The sequence below is a fragment of the Protobothrops mucrosquamatus genome, unplaced genomic scaffold (genome assembly GCF_001527695.2).
Source record: "Protobothrops mucrosquamatus isolate PMUCROS unplaced genomic scaffold, P.Mucros_1.0 scaffold2100, whole genome shotgun sequence".
NCBI lineage: Eukaryota > Metazoa > Chordata > Lepidosauria > Squamata > Viperidae > Protobothrops > Protobothrops mucrosquamatus.
The window spans coordinates 147,974-170,432 of NW_015388202.1; the positions used below are offsets into that span (position 1 = coordinate 147,974).

Sequence of the window (22,459 nt, forward strand, 5' to 3'; positions counted from 1 at the left end):
GGAATTCTGGGAGTTGAAGTCCACAAGTCATCAAAGGGCCAAGTTTGAAGACCCCTGTACTAACTTAACAGCTGTACTGGTTCACTTAACAAATGTGGCAAGGAAAGCCGTAAAACGGGACGTAAAACTCCCTTAACCAAATGTCTCACTTAGCAGCAGAAATGTTGGGCTCCGTTCCGATCGTCAATCAAGGACTTACCGATACTTCTGTCGGAAGCAGCCTTTGGGTTAAAAACAACTCAAAAAGGGACATTTTTCCCTCCTTCTTCCTGCTCATTTCTGCTGGTCCTTCCCTCCCCAGGAGCTGGAAGCCATTAAAGCCAGGGTACGCGAGATGGAGGAAGAGGCCGAGAAATTGAAGGAGCTGCAAAATGAAGTCGAGAAACAGATGAACATGAGCCCCCCACCCGGCAACGGTGAGCCCCTCCGGGAAATCTCCCGCTTTCTGAAATCCAGCTGCTCAGTCAGGGGACCAGTTTAATTATTAAGGGTTGCTTGCACACACACACACACACACACACACACACACACACACACACACACACACACACACTTTCATATAGGGATGTGAGTTTGTATTTGTATCCATGAGTATATATGACAGCCGCTTTGGTCTGATGGTTAAGGCACCAAATTAGAAAGCGGGAGACTGGGAATTCCAGTTCCACCTTAGGCATGAAAGTCGGCTGGGTGCCTTAGGGCCAATCACCAGGAGATTGGGAGTTATAGTCCTCAGTGTGAAAGCCGGCTGGGTGCCTTTGGCCCAGTCCCCAGGAGACAGTGAATTGTTGTCTCACCTTAGGCACAAACACTGGCTGAGTATCTTTGGGCCAATCATCAGGCGATTGTGAATTCTAGTCCTCTCTTAGCATGAAAGCTGGCTGGGTGATTTGGGGTCAATCACCAGGAGACTGTGAGTTTTGGTTTGCCTCAGGCACAAAAGCTGCATAACTTTGGGCCAATCACCAGGAGACGGTGAGTTCTAGTCCCACCTTAGGCACAAAAGCCAGGTAGGTGACTCTGGGCCGATCACCAGGAGACGGTGAGTTCTAGTCCCGCCTTAGGCACGCAAGCCAGCTGAGTGACTTTGGGCCAATCACTAGGAGACGGTGAGTTCTAGTCCTGCCTCAGGCATTTAAGATGCTGGCTGACTTTAGGCCAATCATCAGGAGACGGTGAGTTCTAGTCCTGCCTTAGGCATGAAAGCCAACTGGGTGACTTTGGGCCAATCACCAGGAGACGGTGAGTTCTAGTCCTGCCTTAGACACAAAAGCCAGCTGAGTGACTTTCGGTTATGGGGGAAATAGGAGAAAGCGGTGTTGGAGATATTTACCACTTGAGTTATTTGTCAAAATATTAAAAGCGGGATACAAATAAATAAAACGTACGTGTCTTTGTGCACAAGGTATACCAAAACTCGTGTCCCATAGGCCAATCACAATGTGCTTTAATTTTTTTTTTATCCTCGGAGAAAAAGTTTATTGTGCTTTGTTCAACATTCAAAGGTCATAAATTGGACAACGTGTTAAGGAAGCGTTTAATAGGAAATGGCAACCATTCAAATAATATAAGTATATACTCAAACGGTGGGGCCTCAGTTCTGGTACATTCTGTATCTATGAGTGGGTCTGTACTAGTGTGTGTGCATATATACACTTACACACACACACACACCACGTCCAAATCTCTCGAGAAGCTAGATTGTCCCTTGCTGGGTAGACTGAATCATATCTTTGCTCTCTTGAAATGGGAAAATGGCCTGGCAGGGTGGTGTTAAACGACATTCTGCCTGCTGGGAACACCAAAAGACCGATTGCCTTGTGATTGTCACGTGTGTGCGGTTAATTGCAGGAAAGTAGCAACACACACTGCTCTGGAAAAGCGACAGAAATTCTCTTTTGCGTTAGCTAAAAGTGACTAGGAAATTCGGGCCTTGAAACTGAGGAAAAAGCATTCCGTGGTTGAATTGGATGTTAGCTAGAACTTGCTACCTTTGTAGTCAGGATAGTTTGCTTTGCAAACACACACACACACACACACACACACACACACACACACACACACACACACACACGGCTGTTCCTGAGTAGCGGCAGGCAGGAAAATTTCTCCATTCCACAATGGTCTCAAAGGTTCTTTTTCAAAAAAGGCCACTTGACTGCGTTTTCTTGAGGGACAAGAAGGCATTTTGCTGCTCACCCAAGAAGCTTCATCTATGAAACTTCTGGGATAAGAAGCTAAAAGTCATCTTCTTACACAAGAACAGATTTAACAGAGCTGGAAGGGGCCTTGGAGGTCTTCTAGTCCAACCCCCTGCTCAGGCAGGAAACCCTAGACCTTTTCAGACAAATGGCTGTCCAGTCTCTTCTTAAAAACTTCCAGTGTTGGAGCATTCACCGCTTCTGGAGGCCGGTTGTTCCACTGGTTCATTGTTCTAACTGTCAGGAAGTTTCTCCTCAGTTCTAAGTTGCTTCTCTCCTTGATTAGTTTCCACCCGTTGCTTCTTGTCCTGCCTTCAGGTGCTTTGGAGAATAGCTTGACTCCATCATCTTTGTGGCAGCCCCTGAGATACTGGAAGACTGCTATCCTGTCACCCCTAGTCCATCTATTAATTAAACTAAACCATTTCAGACAAATGGTTGTTCAGTCTCTTCTTTAAAACCTCCAGTGTGGGAGAACCCATAACTTCGGGAGGCAGGTTGTTCCACTGGTTGATTGTTCTAACTGTCAGGAAGTTACTCCTTAGTTCTAGGTTGCTTCTCTCCTTGGTTAGTTTCCATCCGTTGCTTCTTGTCCTGCCTTCCGGGGCTTTGGAGAATAGCCTGACTCCCTCTTCTTTGGGGCAGCCCCTGAGATACTGGAACATTGCTATCGTGTCCCTCCTCGTCCTTCTCTTCCTTAAACTAGACAGACCCAATTCCAGCAATCGTTCCTTGTATGTTTTAGCCTCCAGTCCCCTGATCATCTTTGTTGCTCTTCTCTGCACTCTTTCTAGAGTCTCAACATCTTTTTTTACATCGTGGCGAGCAAAACTGGACGCCGTATTCCAAGTGTGGCCTTACCAAGGCCTTGTAAAGTGGTATTAACACTTCACGTGATCTTGATTCTATCCCTCTGTTAATGCAGCCTAGCACTGTGTTGGCTTTTTTGGCAGTTTCTTCCTGAAAAAAAACAAAAACAAACAGTCCAGCTGCCTTTTTGAAAAAGCACCTTTGAGACAACCATGACCTGGATGATGGAGAATTTCCGTAGATATTTTACTTTCCACATTATTTAATAATTCTGTTGGTTAATTGGTTGGTTAATTCTCTCTCCTCTTTCCTGTCTCTCCCCTCCCCTCTCTCTCTCCTCTCCTCTTTCTCCTCTCCTCTCTCCTGTCTCTCCCCTGTCCTCTGCCCCCTCTCCCCTGTCTCTCCTCCCTCTCCTCTCCTCTCTCCTGCCTCTCCCCTCTGCCCCCTCTCACCCCCTCTCCTGTCTCCTCTCCTGTCTCTCTCCTTTCCCCCCTCTCCTCTCTCTTCTCTCTCTCTCCTGTCTCTCCCCTCTCCTCTGCCCCCTCTCTCCTCCCCTCTCCTCTTTCTCCTCTCCTCTCTCCTGTCTCTCCCCTGTCCTCTGCCCCCTCTCTCCCCCCCTCTCTCCTCTCACACCTCTCCTCTCTCCTGTCTCTCTCCTCTGCTCCCTCTCTCCTCCCCTCTCCTCTCTCTCTCCTGTCTCTCACCTCTCTCCTCCCGTCTCTCCCCCCCTCTGTGTCCTCTTCTGTCTCTCTCTGTCCCCCCTCTCTCTCCTGTCTCTCACCTCTCTCCCGTCTCTCTCTCTCTCCTCTCTCTCTGTAGCTGGCCCGGTCATCATGTCTTTGGAAGAAAAGATGGAAGCCGACGCCAGATCTATATACGTAGGAAATGTGAGTTTCTCCCCCCCCCCTCCTTACACCCTAGCTTTCTTCAAGCGAGGACGAAGCCTTGCCTCCTGAACCGGACCCGTCTTCCATTTCAGGTAGATTATGGGGCCACTGCAGAAGAATTGGAAGCCCACTTCCATGGTTGCGGTTCCGTCAACCGCGTGACGATCCTGTGCGACAAATACACAGGCCATCCGAAGGGGTGAGTGGGCTTTTCCAAGGAGGGAGATTACTCTTGGCTTGAGAGTCGCCTTAAAGCTCCAGAGGTGGTCCGGTAGAATAGAGGTAGGCCTCAGCCCTTTCGTTGGGTGAACGTTTGAAGTTAACGGCATCGAAAGAACCGACTTGCGACCATTTTTCGTATTTATGACCGTTGCAACATCCCAGTGATCAAAATTTGGAGGCTTGACAACCGTATTTATGACGGTTGCCATATCCTGGGGTCACACAACCCCCTTTTACGACCTTCTGACAAGAGTCGATGGGGGGGCAGATTTACCTCACAACCGGGGGACTAACTTTTAACCCCTGCAGTGATTCACTTACTGACTGTGGTGTGGGCCAGAAAGGTCGCAAAATGGGGGCAACACCCACTTAACCAAACGGTCTTGCTTAGCAGCAGAAAAGTTGGGCTCCGTTGTTGTAAGTCAGGGATGGCCTGTATTGTCCCGCGACCTCTCTTGATCGATTCAAGTACTGATAAGTCCTCGACTTAACAATTCATTTTAAAGTTGCGACAGCGCTGCAAAAACAAGTGACTTGCCACCGTTTTTCGCAAATTCACAACGGTTGCGGCAACCCCGGGCAGCAAGCAAGGTGGTAAAAACGGGTCAAAACCCGCTTAGAGCAGCAGAAATTTGAGGCGCAGTTGTCGTAACTTGAGGAGCCTGAACTGTCTAATTGTCCGTCTTCCTTCCACTCATCTTCTCAAGGTTCGCCTACATTGAATTTTCCGACAAGGAGTCGGTGCGGACTTCGTTAGCGTTAGACGAATCCCTCTTCAGGGGGAGACAGATCAAGGTGGGTACGCCCTTTTCACAACACACACACCCACACACCCCGCTCTGTGCCCGACTCCCCAATAGCTTTTGTGGCCAACCCTCGGACTGAACCATCTAAGCCAGGGCTCTTTTATGACTCGTGGACTTCAACTCCCAGAATTCCTGAGCCAGCATGAGGGAAACTTTGGCCCCTTCATGACTCGTGGACTTCAACTCCCAGAATTCCTGAGCCAGCATGAGGGAAACTTTGGCCCTTCATGACTTGTGGACTTCAACTCCCAGAATTCCTCAGGCAGCATGAGGGAAACTTTGGCCCCTTCATGACTTGTGGACTTCAACTCCCAGAATTCCTGAGCCTACCTGGCTCAGCTTGGAAATCTCTCCCTTTTCCCTCAGCGTGGCTGGCTCAGGAATTCTGGGAGTTGAAGTCCACGAGTCATAAAAGAGCCAAAGTTGCCTACCCCTGGTCTAAGCACTGAGAAGGGGAGGTTTCTGCTTCGGAGCCCTTCCCTTCGGGACCGCTCCAGTGTGGAATTCCCCCCTGCGCTCTCTCAAGCTTGGCGGTTTTCTTGCAGACATTTCGTGACCCAGCTGGGGAGCCTCATCAGTGCTAGAAGGCCGTGGTGGGGCTTGTGGAGAGGAGGAGAAAGAGGAAGGATACTGATGTGTTCAGTGCACTGATGATGGCAACAGGTTTGGTAATGAAACGTCAAGAAAATCACCAAGCTCTGAGAGCACCAAGGGTTCCTCCTCTTTCCCTTCCCCTCCACTCCACAAATCCCACTCCTTTTTGGAACTGATGATGTTCCCTAGTTGGGTCTTGAAATGTCTGCAAGAAAGCCACCGAGCTCAGAGAGCACCCAGGGCCCCACAGTGCAACTCTTCTCCCCTATACGATGAATCGCCTCTGTTACGGAGAGGTGTCTGCATTCTCTGGGGTACAAGCAGAAAGGTGAGCAATTGTTACCCCCCTGAGCCTGACCTGCAAGATTAGGTGTACATCCAAACTGAACAACTGTGTTGTTTCTCTGAGCCATATATGTGTGTATGTGTGGGTGTGTGCATTATTATAACTGTCATGTTTATGCAGTGTATATAGGAGGTGGTTACTCTTTGAGAGCTGTGTGCAACAAAATCTCATTTTAATGTATGCTGATTAATGTACATTTAAGGTGACATGCTATTCTGTTCTATTTTATTCTATTCTGTTCTTTTCTGTGCTAATCTGTTCTGTTCTATGTTATTCTATTCTGTTCTATTCTGTTCTGTTCTATTCTATGTTATTCTACTCTGTTCTGTTCTATGTTATTCTATTCTAATCTGTTCTATTCTATGTTATTCCTGTTCTATTCTATGTTATTCTATTCTGTTCTAGTCCTGTTCTGTTCTGTGTTATTCTATTCTAATCTGTTCTATTCTATGTTATTCCTGTTCTATTCTATGTTATTCTATTCTGTTCTAGTCCTGTTCTGTTCTGTGTTATTCTGTTCTTTTCTGTTCCAATCTGTTCTTTCTATTCTGTGTTATTCTATTCTGTTCTAGTCCTGTCCTGTTCTATTCTATATTATTCTATTCTGTTCTAGTCCTGTTCTGTTTTATGTTATTCTGTTCTGTTCTTTTCTATTCTGTTCTGTTCTTATTCTATTCTGTTCTATTCTGTTATTCTGTTCTGTTCTAATTAATCTAATCTAATCTAATCTTACTTTTAGGTGATTCCCAAACGGACCAACCGCCCAGGCATCAGCACCACAGACCGAGGCTTTCCCCGGACCCGGTACCGAGGGCGAGGATCCGGCTACAGCAGTTCCAGGGCCCGTTTCTACAGTGGCTTCAGCAGTCGTCCGCCCCGAGGGCGTGCATACAGGTCTGACCCAAAGGGGAAGGTGGGGGAAGTGGGGAACCGATCCACCCTAGGTCAGACACACGCTCGCAGACGGCCAGGGAACGGAGCTCCTGGATTAGAGTAGCGATCCCGGGCTTAAAACCTCTTGGCATCTCTTTTTATTGATCACCTGAAACAGACCAATGAAAGGGATCCTGCAAGCCAGAATACAGCTGGTCCTCGGCTTATAACAGTTCACTTAGGGACCATTCAAAATGACAACATCACTGGAAGAAAAAAAAAGGGACTCTGCCATTTTTCACACTTAACGACCGTCGCAGTGTGCCCATGGTCCACGTGATCCAAATTCGGACGCTCAGCAACCGATTCGTATTTATGACGGTTGCAGTGTCCCGGGGGGGCGTCACGTGATCCCGTTTTGCGACCTCCTGACAAAGTCAATTGGGGGGGGGAGAAGGGAAAAAAAGAGGGAGGAAGGAAGGAAGGAGAAAAAAAGAAAAAGGGAAGGAAGGAAAGAAAGAAAAAGGGAAGGAAGGAAAGAAAGAAGGAAAGAAAAAGGGAAGGAAGGAAGGAAAGAGAAAAAGAAAGAAAGAGAATAAAGAGGAAGGAAAGAAAGAAAAAGGAAAGAAAGAAAGAAAAAAAGGGAAGGAAAAAAGGAAAGAAAGAAGGAAAGAGAAAGAAAAAGGGAAGGAAAGAGAAAAAAAGAAAAAGGGAAGGAAGGAAGGAAAGAAGGAAAGAGAAAAAGGAAAGAAAGAAAAAGGAAAGGAAAGAGAAAAAAGGAAGGAAGGAAAGAGAAAGAAGGAAAGAAAGAAAAAGGAGGAAGGAAAGAAAAGGGAAGGAAAAAAGGAAAGAAAGAAAAAGAAGGAAGGGAAAGAAAAAAGGTAGGAGGAAGGAAGAAAAGAGAAAGAAAAAAAGAAAGGGAAGGAAAGGAAGGAAGAAAGAAAAAGGGAAGGAAGGAAAGAAAGAAAGAAAAAATATGGCAAAGTCATAGGGACGGATTTCGCAAAAGGTCACAGCCGCCCCGTTTGGAAATGCGGATGTAGTTTTTCACATTTGAGGATTTCGGCCCCGTGTCTTGTAGGTTTTTAAAAGCTTTTTTTTCCTTTTTTTAAAATACCTCTTTCGTTAACCTGTTTCCTTCTTCTCTTCACAGGGGCCGGGCCAGAGCGACCTCATGGTATTCCCCTTACTAAAAACAAAAAAAAACAAAACAAAAAAAATGGTTGTTTTAGGAAGGAGGAAAAAAAAAAAGAAAAAAAAATGAAGATTGTTACCATGACGGAAAAAAAAAAATTATATATATATATATATACATACTGTTGGCGGGAGGAGGTTGCTTCTGTGCAGAGAAAGAGGGTTGACCTATACGGGAGGGGAGGGGAGAAAACAAACTTGTGGGTCGGCCGAGCTTGTTGTTAAAACTGCCTGGGAGTATTGTCGAGAGTCTTTCCCTTCTCCGCCCTTCCTTCCCCTTTTTGCAGATTTTGGGGGGGGGGAGGGAATTCTTCCTCTGTGTTTTTACAAGGGGGCAGGCAGTGCCTGGGGGGGGGCTTTGGGAAGTTGTCCCCTCCGGATTCTGTGACTCTTTTGTTTTCCTTCTACACCCTTGCTCTCCATTGCGTGTGTTCGTGTGTCTGTGCATTTGTTTCCCGGTTTGGTTTCTGCTGCCTTTTCGTTGCTTTGCTTTGCCCCTGCCTTGCCCTTCCTCCAACCTAAACAGATTAGCCCCGGAAGAAGCTGGCATTCACGGCTTCGTAGCCGGAAAGAAGCTGGCTTAGCTGGAAAAAAGTGGCATTCACGATTTTGTAGCTAGAAAGAAGCTGGCATTCATAGCCTGAAAAAAGCTGGCATTTATGGCTTCGTAGCTGGAAAGAAGCTGGCATTCATAGCCTGAAAAAGCTGGCATTCATGGCTTCATAGCTGGAAAGAAGCTGGCATCCACGGCTTCATAGCCAGAAAGAAGCTGGCATTCCTGGCTTCGTAGCCAGAAAGAAGCTGGCATTCCTGGCTTCATAGCCGGAAAGAAGCTGGCATTCACGGCTTCGTAGCTGGAAAGAAGCTGGCATCCACGGCTTCATAGCCGGAAAGAAGCTGGCATTCCCGGCTTCGTTGCTTGCTACCTTTGGCCCAGACATCCCTCGCCCGATCTCTGTTTCTGCCCAGGACATCCTCAAAAATGCCACATCCCATTCTGGGATTCTTCCCTGCTTCTGCCCTCTTCCCCCATCACCCTTTGGGTCCTTTTCTCTGGATTTTGTCCTGAACTCAAAAGCATTGTTCTAACACCCCCCCCCCAAAGGAACGGGTGATTCCCGTTTAAAAACGGCTCCTTCCTTCCTTCCTTCCTTCCTTCCTTCCTTCCTTCCTTCCTTCCTTCCTTCCTTCCTTCCCATGCCCACCATTTCAGGTTGTAGGTGTCCCGCGCCCCTCAATTCTTCCTCCTTTCTCTTTCTCTCTCACTCTCTCTCTCTTTCTCTATCTATCTGTCTATCTATATCTAAGGGGGTTTGTTTTATATGCCTTGTTTGAGTGTCTTTATCTTTACAGGTTCCTTTATTTTTTAGCCTGAAGAAATAACACCGAAACCTGAAGCTGTAGAGAAACCAGGGCCAGGGCAGGGGGGTGGGGGGGAAAAAAAAAAGAAATTAAAAATTTAAGAAAAAAATCTCCCCGGAGGGGTTCGTTGGGTATTGGGAACCAGAATGACTTTTTAAAAAAAAACCAGAAAAAGAAAGAAAACGGGAGGGGGAAAAAAAAGAAAAGAGGGAAAAAAAAACATTTCAGGTTGGAGGGAGGGAAACAGAGGAAGAAGCCAAATGTTATAAGGGTGGAAAAAAAATAAAATAAAAAATAAAGATGTTTTTGGAAGAAACGAGCGTGGGCGGTGGTGCCTTTTGTTCGGCTGCTGCCGAAAAGCCGGCTCGACTTTAAAACGACGAGTTTGCGGGTCTGCGGCTTCGTTTAGCGACCGTTTCAAAGTTACAAACGGCCCTGAGAAAAGCGACTTTGGCGACCGGGTTTCATGCTTAGCGTTGGCTGCATCTCCCCCCCCCCCCCCGGTCGCCACCTGATCAAAATTCATACGCTTCGCAACCGGCTCGTATTTATGACGGCCGCAGCATCCCCGGGATCGTGAACGACTCCAGAAGCCACATTCACAGGATCTGGACAGACTCGAACACTGGGCGCTATCTAACAAAATGAAATTCAAGGGCGAAAAAAGAAAGGTTCTACATTTAGGCAGGAAAAACCAAATGTACAGGTATAGTATAGGGGGTACCTTGCTCAATAGTAGTAACTGTGAGAGGGACCTCGGAGTCCTAGTGGACAATCATTTAAATATGAGCCAGCCGTGTGCTGCAGCTGCCAAAAAGGCCAACACAGTGGTAGGCTGCCTTAACACGGATAGAATCAAGATCACGTGAAGTATTAATACCACTTTACAAGGCCTTGGTAAGGCCACACTTGGAATACGGCATCCAGTTTTGGTCACCACGATGTAAAAAAGATGTTGAGACTCTAGAAAGAGTACAGAGAAGAGCAAAGATGATTAGGGGATTGGAGGCTAAAACATATAAGGAACGGCTGCTGGAATTGGGTATGTCTAGTTTAATGAAGAGAAGGACGAGGGGGGACATGATAGCAGTATTCCAGTATCTCAGGGGCTGCCCCAAAGAAGAGGGAGTCAAGCTATTCTCCAAAGCACCAGAGGGCAGGACAAGAAGCAATGGATGGAAACTCATCAAGGAGAGAAGCAACCTAGAACTAAGGAGAAACTTCCTGACAGAACAATTAACCAGTGGAACAACCTGCCTCCAGAAGCTGTGAGCGCTCCAACACTGGAAGTTTTTAAGAAGAGACTGGACAGCCGGTTGTCCAAAATGGTACTATAGGGTTTCCTGCCTGAGCAGGGGGGTTGGATAGTTGACCTCCAAGGTCCCTTCCAACTTTAATATTACTTAACTGCAGTGATTTGGTTAACAACGACAAGTTGAAAGGCCATAAAACGGGGCAAAAATTTGCCAGAGAAATTTGGGGCTCACTCGCTTGGCCATAAGTCAGGGACTACCTGTCGAATGGCATGCCTGGTTGATGACAGCTATTACTCCAGGTGGCTGAACTGGCCTACACAGGCCGCCCTTGACTTTTTAACAGCCACTTGTTTAGTGACGGCTCCAAGTCAACAATGATGCTGAAAAAAGGGTGATTTACAACCACTCCTTGCACTTAACGACCGTCGCAGCAGCAGCCGCCCCAGGATCACGTGCTCAGATTTTGGCTGATTTACAATAGATTTGTTACAATGGCAGTCATTTCACCTAACAGCTGTGGAAAGGAAGGTTGTAAAATGGGGTTGTAAACTCGTTTAGCAACAGAAAGTTCTAAGTTTGAGGACTACCTACATTCATGTGAGGTTTAAGGGACGGAGCACATTCTGGTCCCGGTTTTGACGGTGCGACGTTTCTGTGTCATGGGTGTGCATGTGGGTATACGCACGATGGTATTTTTGAGAGCTGAACACAACGAAATTTCATTTTAAGGTATGCTGATTAGTGTACATTTAAAGTGACAAAAAAAAGTTTTTATTCTATTTTCCATTCCATTCCATTGTTCTGTTTTGTTCTATTATATTTATTCTATTCTATTCTATTCCCATCCCATTCCTTTCTATCTCCTGTCCTATCCTATCCTATCCTTAGTCTATTCTTTATTTATTCTTATTCTAGTCTAGTCTATTCTCTATGCTCCATTCCAATCTCATCCCATTCCTTTCTGTCTCCTACTTTTATTCTATTCTATTCTCATTCTATTATTTATTCTTATTCTAGTCTATTCTATTTATTTTAGTCTAGTCCAGTGGTGGCAAACCTATAGCACGGGTGCCAGAGGCGGCACTCGGAGCCCTCACTGTGGGCATGTGTGCCGTCACCCCAGTCCTAGGCCTTCAGCTGGGTTTTATAAAACCTTTTCGCTTTAGGCCTCCGCCGCCGTGTGCAAAAAAAAAAGGTTCAATCAATCAATTTCAACTTCTCACGGGAAAAAAAGATCTTGCAAAGTTGGAATTGATTGAACTTTTTAGTCCCACCCAGTCTGCCGTTACCACCGCAGCCATACCCACCCAATGGGCCACACCCACCCAGCACCCGACGATGCATAAGTGGGTTTTGGGTGGCAGTTTGGGCACTCGGTCTCTAAGAGGTTCGCCATCACTGGTCTAGTCTATTCCTCTCTACACTCCATTCCCATCCCATTCCTTCTCTTCTGTCCTCTCCTGTTCTATTATTCTGTTTTATTATTCTTATTGTCTTCTATTCTAATTATTATTTTCTATTCTATTATGAATTGAAGTCCACACCTCTTAAAAGTTCCCCAGGTTGAAAAGCAGCGTTGCAGTCTGTCTGTCCATCACGTTCTACGGACCAGCAGCGCTGTAGCCTAAACCTTCAATTGCAACATCAAAGTTGGTTTCTTACACTTTACGTGCTTCCTGCCTTCCAGCCAGAAAGTCGGGTGTTTGCATTTACCCTTCAACCTGTTTTCCAGGATGAAAAAGGAACGAAGCAGGCAACTCGCAGCTAGAGGATTTTCCCGCGAGAAATTCTCCCAGTTCCAACAAATCTTGTTGCATTCCAAAATTTTGTTTTCTTTGCTCCACTTTGTCCCTGTCCCTTTGCAAAAAAAAAAAAAAAAAAGGGGGGGGGGCATGAATGGAAGCAAAGCCAGATTAAAAATAAATATTTCTAGGGCGCAACGGAAGATGGGCGAAAACCGGTTTGGTGCCAGGGCTCAAGACATCGGCCTATACAGACTTGGGGGTTAATGCTCCTGTTTGGCCACAAACCAGCTGGAGTGCTTCTAAACCAGTTTACTGGCTGAAGGGGAAAGATTTTAAATTCTGCTAATCCTTAAAATGGACTGTTCCATAATGGGGGGGGCAGGGTTTATCTTAGCTTAAAAATTAGCCGAATGACTCTTATTGTGGGGTGCAGGATAGCATCGTGGTTCTTTTGAAGAGAAGGACGAGGGGGGACATGATAGCAGTCTTCCAGTATCTCAGGGGCTGCCCCAAAGAAGAGGGAGTCAAGCCATTCTCCAAAGCTCCTGAAGGCAGGACAAGAAGCAACGGATGGAAACTCATCAAGGAGAGAAGCAACCTAGAACTAAGGAGAAACTTCCTGACAGTGAGAACAATTAACCAGTGGAACCACCTGCCTCCAGAAGCGGTGAACGCTCCAACACTGGAGGTTTTTAAGAAGAGACTGGACAGCCATTTGTCCGAAATGGGATAGGGTTTCCTGCCTGAGCAGGGGGTTGGACTAGATGACCTCCAAGGTCCCTTCCAACTTTATCATCATCATCATCATCATCATCATCACCTCCTCCTCAAGGCTGCTGCTTCTGTGCTTGCTCTCCTTAGCCAGGTTGCTCGTGATGGGTACGAGGGCAAAGTCAGAGGGAGGCCCATTCCCTCTCCATGGGAGGAGACCCGGCTTTGTATCCAAAGCTTCCTTCGCAATAGGATGGGAGACCCCCAAGATAGGCCAGGAGGAGGGGGCAAGGGGATGGTAAAAGGGTAGCAGGGCAGGACTAAGGCAAGCTATTCTCCAAAGCATCCGAAGGCAGGACAAGGAGCAACGGGTGGAAACTAACCAGAGAGAAGCAACTTAGAACTAAGGAGAAACTTCCTGACAGAACAATTAACCAGTGGAACAACCTGCCTCCAGAAGCGGTGAATGCGCCAACACTGGAAGTTTTTAAGAAGAAACTGGGCAGCCATTTGTCTGAAATGGGATAGGGTTTCCTGCCTGAGCAGGGGGTTGGACTAGATGACCTCCAAGGTCCCTTCCAACTTTATCATTATTATTATTAATAGGATGGGAGACCCCCCAGGATAGGACAGGAGGAGGGGGCAAGGGGATGGTGAAAGGGCAGCAGGGCAGGACTAAGGCAGGACTTCCCTCAGACCCTCCCTCTCCTTTCCTTCCTTCTTTCCTTCCTTCCTTCCTAAGTACAGAGCGGTGGGAAAATATTTGAGATGAGGGAGAAAAACGCAAGAAACACAACCAGGGCCAGGGCCAAGGCAGCGGGGGAGGGGTGTTCCCTCACTGTTTCCAGGATGGCTTCGCGGGCCACATGAAACCACGTCGCGGGCTGCATCTGGCCCCTGGGCCTTGTGTTTAACATGTCTGTTTCAGAGAGTCGTTGAGACCATCTGGAGTTTTACCTCAGGGCCCCTGAGCGGACATGTCAGTTTTAGAGAGTCGCTGAGGCCACCTGGAGTTTTACCTCAGGGCCCCTGAGCGGACATGTCTGTTTTAGAGAGTCGCTGGGGCCACCTGGAGTTTTACCTCAGGGTCCCCTGAGCGGACATGTCTGTTTTAGAGAGTCGCTGAGGCCACCTGGAGTTTTACCTCAGGGCCCCTGAGCGGACATGTCTGTTTTAGAGAGTCGCTGAGGCCACCTGGAGTTTTACCTCAGGGTCCCCTGAGTGGACATGTCTGTTTTAGAGAGCCGCTGAGGCCACCTGGAGTTTTACCTCAGGGTGCCCTGAGCGGTGCAAATGGGCGTGGAGCCTTCTTGGAACTGCTGAAAGGACTGTGTGGTAGACTGGAGAGAGATGGTGTCGTGTCCCTCCCTCTCTGTTGAGGGAGGGCTGTGCAATTTTGATATTGTACGTTGGGGAAACAAAAAAGCCACTTCACAATGCATGGCACAACACAGGAGAACGAACTCATCCGGACAAAACTCGGCTGTCCACCTGTGTTTGGAAGACCAAGACCGCTCTTTGGAAGACAACAAAGTCCCCATTTTGGACAGAGAGGACCGCTGGCTTGAAAGANATAAACCTCCAAGTGGCCTCCACAATCCTCCGAAAAAATACAAATGACCAGATGACTGCAAAGGAGTATAAATCCTGCCATTCCCCCCCCCCCCATCCAGTCAGAGCCGAAGAAGCTTCTTGGATGAGAAGCGAAACTACTTCAAAGAAAAACAAGAAAGTCCAGTTGCCTCCTGAAAAAAAAGCACCTTTGGGACAAGGACCTGGATGACGGAGAATCTCCCTAGACGAATGGCCAATTCTAACAGATACGACCCACTGAGGACCCCGACATTGCCCTGGTGGCTTCCGTGGCAGTTATCTGTTCCCATTGGAGCAGTGGGCCCATTGCACCGTGCTTCTCTCTGCCTGACCGTGTTCTTCAGGTCCTAGAACAGGGGTAGGCAACCATGGCTCTTTTATGACTTGTGGACTTCAACTCCCAGAATTCCTGAGCCAGCATGGGGGAACTTTGGTTCCTTCATGACTCGTGGACTTCAACTCCCAGAATTCCTGAGTCAGCCACGCTGAGGGAAAAGGGAGGTTTCCAAGCTGAGCTATCCTGGCTCAGGAATTCTGGGAGTTGAAGTCCACGAGTCTTAAAGTTGCCAAGTTTGAGGACCCCTGATATAGGGCAGGGGTGGGGAACCCTGGCTCTTTTATGACTCGTGGACTTCAACTCCCAGAATTCCTGAGCCAGCCATGCTGAGGGGAAAGGGAAAGTTTCCAAGCAGAGCCATGCTGGCTCAGGAATTCTGGGAGTTGAAGTCCACGAGTCATAAAAGAGCCAAGGTTGCCTACCCATCCTAGAAATATTGGGAAACTTCTGGAGGGTCCCCGCTGCCCAGGAGGGTCAAGCCCACCCAAGAGGCAGGACAGCCCAGCCAAAGGCCCTGAAGAGGGTCAAGGCTGGCAAGGTAAGGAACCTCGAACTTGGGACCCTGGATCTTTTCAGACACGGGTCATCAATGGCACTCATTCCTTTGCTTTTGGGGAGACCCAACTGCTTTCCCAGGGCCCCTAAGTGATAACCTATCCCTGAGAGGACACTCCAGTCTTCAAGCACGCAAGCCCCAACACAACAGAACCAAGTTGGGAGGAGCCTCGGAGGTCTTCTAGTCCAGCCCTCTGCTCAAGCAGGAGACCCTATGCCATTCCAGACAAGTGGCTGTCCAATCTCTTCTTAAAAACCTCCAGTGATGGAGCACCCACAACTTCTGGGGGCAAGGAGTTCCACTGATTAATTGTGTCAGGAAATTCCTCCTTAGTTCTAGGTTGCTTCTCTCCTTGATTAGTTTCCATCCGTTGCTTCTTGTCCTGCATTCAGGTGCTTTGGAGAATAGCTTGACTCCCTCGTCTTTGGAGCAGCCCCTGAGATACTGGAACCCTGCTATCATGTCCCCCCTCGTCCTTCTCTTCGTTAAACTAGACATCCCAAATTCCAGCAACCGTTCCTTATGTTTTAGCCTCCAGTCCCCTAATCTTCTTTGTTGCTCTTCTCTGTACTCTTTCCAGAGTCTCAACATCTTTTTTTAATATCGTGGGGACCAAAACTGGATGCCGTATTCCAAGTGTGGCCTTACCCAGGCCTTGTAAAGCGGTATTAAATTCTTGCCCCCCAAAAGACTCCGAAGCTTAGATAGGGGTTTTCCGAGTGGATTGGGTTTTTTTACTTTCTTTTATTTAGCTTAGTAACAGTCAAGTGTTTTATTTCCCTTTAAGTCTACAAAGCAGTCCCAAAAAAAATTGAGGGGGGGATGTTGCATGTTTAACTCCCAGGAAAGCAAAAGGAGTAGTGTTAGTGCACACACACGTGTGCGTCGGCCTGAGTGATTCCCTCCCTGGGTATGACGCTGTGCCGTTCCTTCAGCGATCATCTCTGTCTTTATTGGTAATAAAACCTGCTATTAACTCTAAGCCCTGAAAAATGATTTGTAACCTATTAAAAAAATTGGATACAGGAAGTCCTGGACTTTACAACGGTTCATTTAGCGACCGTTCGGAGTTACAACGGCACTACCAAAGGACTGTTTTTCACACACGTAGGACCAGGGCGCCATCTCCCTGGAAACGCTATCCAAATTCAGAGGCTTATCGACTCCTATTTATGACAGTCGCACTATCCCCAGGTCATACGATCCCCTTTTTCTGATCTTCTGACAAGCAAAGTCGACGGGGAAACCAGGTCACTGACTTACAAACTGCGGTGATTCATTTAAAAACCGTGGCAAGAAAAGTCGGGAAATTGTCTCAATTGTCGTTAAGTCGAGGACTGCCTGTATATTCCAGATCTGGGCTGGGGAACTGACGGCTGATATCGTCTTTGTATACAGCGGTCGTTTCGTTTCTCTTCGCTGCGAGCAAATAATGCTAGACAGAAAAAGATTTCTGGATAAAGATTTGCAGACACTTATGTGTCCCAAAAGTGCTTTTTTTTCCCCACGAGGCAACTGGACTTTCTTGTTTTTCTTTGAAGAGGTTTCGCTTCTCATCCAGGAAGCTTCTTCAAGTTCTGGCTGCATGGTGGGGAATGGAAGGATTTATACTCCTTTGCAGTCCTCTGGTCATTTGCCTTCTTTTAGAGAGTCGTTGAGCCCACTTGGAGGTTGATCTGTGTCCTCAGGGTCACCTGAGTGGTGCAAGTGGGCATGGAGCCCTCTTGGAGCTGCTGAAAGGATTGTGTGGTAGACTGGAGATAGAGGATGTCGTATCCCTCCCCTTCTATTCAATTTTGACACAGAGCTGGCATCCAAGTGGTCTCAACGACTCTCTCAAAGAATGCAAATGACCAGAGGAATGCAAAGGAATATCAACCCTGCCGTTTCCCACCGTGCAGCCAGAGCTGAAGAAGCTTCTTGGATGAGAAGCGAAACATCTTCAAAGAAAAACAAAGTCCAGGTGCCTCGTGAAAAAAAAAGCACCTTTGGGAGAACGATGACCTGGATGACTGAGAATCTCCACAGCGTTAAATGAAGAATTGGCCTAGTGAAGAATGGCCTGATCGGACATTTTTGATGCCCAGACCAAACTCACTGTTTTCCTAGAAAAGCACGGAAGGATAATCTTTGTCTGATCTAATTGACGGTTTCTTTCGGGGAGGGAAGGGAAACCACGCCTTGGAAATAAACCCCAAGATTCCACTTTAGGATTTCATCACCTCCGATCCAACGTCCTGAATGCGGCGAGCCCTTTGCGAAAGAGATACGTGTCACAGACACAATTATTAAAAACGAGATGGATGCATAGGTCGAACAATGTGGATTCTGCCTCAGACCTCAATCCACAGACTGATTCCGGGGCCCTAGGTTTCCCCTGTCCTACATCGGTAAAACGAGAAAAAAAGAAACAAACCAAAAACAAACCAGAATTATCTGCCAGCTCCCCAAACTGTCCCTCGAAGAACTTTAAAAAAAAAAAATCCAAGAGAGATTTAAAAAAAAACAGAGGATCAGCCCGACCTCCTAGCGAAGCACTTCGACAATTTGACCCCGTATCCTTCCGTTCATAAACCCCCAAATCTTTCCGTTGCCAAAAAAATAAAAAGGCTGTTAAAAATTCTCTTCCGGGAAGAAATTTTTCACATTTTTTCCTTTCTGTCTTGCAAAACTTCTTCATCCTTGAAAGTCTGGCTTAGCTTTAGTTTCAAATTTCAGCTTGTTTTGGGAATAAAAAGGGTGGTGGGTGGATGTCTGGACTTCAACTCCCAGAATTCCCCAGCCAGCAACGCTGGCTGGTGAATTCTGGGAATTGAAGTCCACACATCTTGAAGTGCCTGAGATCGAGAAAATACTGCTCTAGCTATTTTGGGGCAACTAGCTACGAATCCTGGTTCCCAAGGGCCGCAAATTTAACCAACGAGTTGCCGCTTCCGTGCAACATCAGAAGCAGGAAAAAAGGCCAAAAATCAGATTTTTTTCCCCTCACAACCTCTCTTTGGCCCTTGCGTTCACTGGACGAGCCCACCCTAACCACGACGGCAAACGCACACTGAGGCCAAAACCGAGCCCGCCGTGGCATCAGCTGGCAGGATTCGGGGTGGAAAGCAACGGCACGTCGTCTCGCCGCGACGCCCCCTCGGAGTCCCGGCCCGCAGACTCGCCGGCCCGCCGGAGCAGCGAAGGCCTCCGATAAAGTTCTCCGTCCTGCAGGCCTTCAGGCAAGGGTTTGCGTTTGGTCTCGGGCAGCAGCAGCAGGCAAAGCAGGGCCAGGATGTTGAGGGAGGCCAAGACGATGTGTTCGAGGAAGGAGCCGTGCTGCTCTCGCACCCGCAACAAGGGGGCGCTCAGCCCTCCGAGGGACGCCAAGGCCAGGATAATGCCAAGACCCTTCCCTCTGCGGGAAGAAGATTGCCTTATTATATTGGCAGGAGTCTCAAGTTTTCTACTCTTTTGTCCTTTTTCTTTCTCCCCCCTCCCTATTCTTTTTATTTATTAAATTTATATACTGCCTAGCTTGCTTTTTGGGATGAAGAAGGAAGGAAGGCAGAAGGAAAAGAAAAAAAGAAAGAAAGAAAGAAAGAAAGAAAGAAAGAAAGAAAGAAAGAAAGAAAGAAAGAAAGAAAGAAAGAAAGAAAGAAAGAAAGAAAAAGAAATTGGAATGAGGAGAAGGAAGGAAAGAAGGAAATGGGAATGAGGAGAAGGAAGGAAATGGGAATAGGAAGGAAGGGAATGGGAGGGAAGGAGGGAAGGAAGGAGATGGGAATGAGAAAGAAAGAAGGAAGGAAGAAAGGAAGAAAAAGAAGGAGAAAGGAAGGAAGGAAGGAAAGAAGGAAGGAAGGAGAAAGAAGGAGAGGGAGGGATCGACGGTGGGAGGAGAAAGGAAAAGTGATAGGAAGGAGGGAAGGAAGGGGGAGGGAGAAAGGGAGGAAGGAAGGAAAGAGAAGGGAAAATAGATAAACAGAAGGAAGAAAGGAAGTGAGGGAAGGAGTGAGGGAGGAAAAAGGAAGGAAGGAAGGAAGGAAGGAAGGAAGGAAGGAAGGAAGGAAGGAGGCAGGATGAAAGAAGGAACAGGTAGGGAGAAAAAAGGAAGAATGGAAAGGAAAAAAGATGGATGAATGGAAGGAAGGAAGGAAGGAAGGAAGGAAGGAAGGAAGGAAGGAAGGAAGGAAGGAAGGAAGGAGCAAAAGCTGTGAGGACTCGACATTTGAAGACAAAATGGGTGGACTGAAAGATAAGGAAGGATGGGAATTTACAGTGGAGACTATCTCTGTTTTTTAATTCATTTTTCTACCCCGGGACGTCTCCTTATTCTCCCGGAGCCTTTTCTGCCTCACCTGATCACGGTGGGGATGACTTCCGCAGCGAAGAAGACGCTGAGCGAGCCGGCCGCGTGGGAGGTGAAGAGACCAAGAATGGAAAACGTTCTTCGGGCCGCGTTGTTGAGATCTGCAACGGAAGACAAAACGGAAGGTGTGAAGTCACACAGGCTGGGAGAGCAGGGAAGGCAGATGGACAACCTGGTGCCCCCACCCCCGCCTCCAAGAAGCTTCTTCAGCTCTGACTGGATGGCGGAGAATGGATTTATACTCCTTGCAGACGGCCGGTCATTTGCATCCTTTTAGAGTCATTGAGGCCACTTGGAGATTTACCTGTGTCCTCAGGGTCACTTGAGTGGTGCAAATGGGTGTGGCATTTGCACACTTGCACTACTCAGGTGACCCTGAGGACACAGGTAAATGTCCCAATGGCCTCAACGACCCTCTAAAAGAATGCAAATGACCAGCTGTCCAGTTGCCTCCTGAAAAAAAGCATTTTTGGGACAACCACGACCTGGATGACTGAGAACTTCCATAGATATTTCCCTGGCTATTTTTGTCTCTGCTCGGCCAACAATCTTAGTAGCTGCGAAACTGAATCTCTGTCCTTGTTCATTGCCATGTGAGGCTACCGAGGCCTCCTCGTTGGACCGCTCGCTTGTGTCCTTGCAATCTGGTGGCTGGCTTCCAGGAGCTCGGAAGCTCGGAGTTCGGAAGAGTAAACCGCTGATCCCAGAATTGGATCCCGCAAGAAGACGCTCCTTGGAAATTAGCCCAGGGTTCTTACATTCTCCCAGCCCCAGCAGGATCAGAGAGGCGATGCCAGTCAGGGTCGTGGTGAGGAGCAGAATCCCGCGCCGTCCATACCGACCGACGGTGAGGCAGAGAAAGAGGCAACCGAGGCCGGCGCTGCCAGCTGACAACAGGAAGGGGAAGTAGAACTTGGCGCGCGGGTCCTCCATGGACTCCCAGGCCTGCTGGTAACAGTGGCAGATCGCGTGGGCTATGAATCTGGAGGACAAAAATACGCCAACCTGGTTTAGCTCACGGGGTTCAAGAGTCTCAAAAGCATAAGAACAAACAAGGAATGCCCAAGACCCATTTAGGATGGAAGGAAGGAACTCATTGCCACTGAAAGGACTGTTAAGAGGAAAATAAGAGAGTTAGTTTGGTCTAGTGCAGGGATAGGCCACCTTGGCTCTTTTATAACTTGTGGACCTCAACTCCCAGAATTCCTGAGCCAGCATGGCTCAGCATGGCAACCTCTCCCTTTCTCCTCAGCACGGCTGGCTCAGGAATTCTGGGAGTTGAAGTCCACGAGTCATAAAAGAGCCAAGTTTGAAGACCCCTCAGTTAGAAGAACATATGAAAGCATAATTAATGTTAATTAATGAAGACTTTATTAGTTTAGAGCAGGGGTAGGCAACCTTGGCTCTTTTATGACTCGTGGACTTCAACTCCCAGAATTCCTGAGCCAGCATGGCTCAGCTTGGAAACCTCTCCCTTTCCCCTCAGCATGGCTGGCTCAGGAATTCTGGGAGTTGAGTCACAAAAGAGCCAAGGTTACCTACCCCTGGTCTACTGCTTAAGCACCAGACTAGAAAGCAAGAAACTCTGAGTTCAAGTCCTGATATGGACATGAAAGATCGTTGGGTGACCTTGGGCCAATCACCAGGAGACGGTGAATTCTAGTCCCGCTTTAGGCATGAATGCTGGCTGGGTGGCCCAGCTTGGGGTTTTTTTGGGGGGGGGGCAACAGACTGACTCTGTAAACCACTTAAAGAGGGCTGTAAAGCACTGTGCAGCGGTATATAAGTCTAAGTGCTATTGCTATACTTCTCACCCACCCACAAGTCCACTCTGCCATTCCCGGATGAGCCTCCATAGGGTCTAGTAGCATGCGAAGTTCAACTCACGTGGTAAAACCCAGGATCAGAATGTTTTTCCAGATGTTCCTGCACGTCAGGAGAGTGCGGAGTGAGATCTGGGCAGCTGCAGGCAGGTGGCAAGCGTTGTCCAGCTCTAAAGGATGAGTGGAAGATGGAGGGACCAGATCAGATTGTGGAGGAAGGAATAAGGAAGGTCAATCACCACATCCTCCTTGACACAATCTTGAGTCAGGATGGAGAAAGACAGGGGGGGACCTCTAGAGCAGTGTTTTTCAAACTCGGCCGCTTTAAGATGTGTGGACTTCAATTCCCAGAATTCCCTAGCCAGCATGGCTGGCTGAGGAATTCTGGGAGTTGAAGTCCACACATCAAGGCCCGAAGTTTGAAAAACACTGTCCTGAAGGCCCAAAAGCCAGCCATGGGAATTCTGGGAGTTGAAGTCCACACATCAAGGCCCAAAATTTGAAAAAACTGTCCCAAAGGCCCCAAAACCAGCCATGGGAATTCTGGGAGTTGAAGTCCACACATCAAGGCCCGAAGGTTGAAAAACACTGTCCCGAAGGCCCCAAAGCCAGCCATGGGAATTCTGGGAGTTGAAGTCCACCCATCTTATCTCGACTCACAAACAAGCAAAACTGCAAAGTGCTCCATTATCCCAGAAGGTGCTGAAAGGATCCCAGTTTAAAAATTACAGGCTGTGCTACAGTTATGCCACAGTGCCCAGTCAACCAGCTGGAATGAAGGGGGGTTTTTGGCAA

General features: G+C 47.8%; 2 protein-coding genes across 3 annotated transcripts in view; one reads left to right on the forward strand and one right to left on the reverse strand.

Moving 5' to 3' along the window:
• The first annotated feature begins 296 nt into the window (after nucleotides 1-296).
• PABPN1 (poly(A) binding protein nuclear 1) lies at nucleotides 297-7,938 on the forward strand. Of its 2 annotated transcripts, XM_015824069.1 has the most exons (6): nucleotides 297-416; nucleotides 3,831-3,898; nucleotides 3,991-4,097; nucleotides 4,828-4,915; nucleotides 6,606-6,760; nucleotides 7,893-7,938. In XM_015824069.1, exons 1-6 carry the CDS (start codon nucleotides 335-337, stop codon nucleotides 7,930-7,932), a joined length of 540 nt encoding a protein of 179 aa, XP_015679555.1. In that variant the 5' UTR covers nucleotides 297-334; the 3' UTR covers nucleotides 7,933-7,938. The 2 variants fall into 2 exon arrangements, with proteins under 2 accessions (XP_015679555.1, XP_015679554.1); XM_015824068.1 differs by lacking the exon at nucleotides 7,893-7,938 and having other exon boundaries at nucleotides 6,606-6,972.
• A 10,636-nt stretch (nucleotides 7,939-18,574) lies between these two features.
• The window catches only part of LOC107294802 (solute carrier family 22 member 17-like), a gene marked incomplete at its 5' end in the record, with an annotated part of 9,407 nt that continues 5,522 nt past the window's right edge, over nucleotides 18,575-22,459 (reverse strand). The window contains 4 exons of the mRNA XM_015824064.1: nucleotides 18,575-18,890; nucleotides 19,831-19,942; nucleotides 20,600-20,823; nucleotides 21,729-21,834. Of these exons, the coding sequence (XP_015679550.1) occupies nucleotides 18,575-18,890; nucleotides 19,831-19,942; nucleotides 20,600-20,823; nucleotides 21,729-21,834 (758 nt within the window). The remainder of the gene's footprint in view (nucleotides 18,891-19,830; nucleotides 19,943-20,599; nucleotides 20,824-21,728; nucleotides 21,835-22,459) is intronic.

Excerpts from the sequence above, each read along its gene's own strand:
- PABPN1 (XM_015824068.1), top strand. The coding sequence starts at position 335 with ATGGAGGAAGAGGCCGAGAAATTGAAGGAGCTGCAAAATGAAGTCGAG. Across the intron at positions 417-3,830 it reads GAGCCCCCCACCCGGCAACG|CTGGCCCGGTCATCATGTCT; the intron begins GTGAGCCCCTCC and ends CTCTCTCTGTAG. Across the intron at positions 4,098-4,827 it reads TACACAGGCCATCCGAAGGG|GTTCGCCTACATTGAATTTT; the intron begins GTGAGTGGGCTT and ends CATCTTCTCAAG.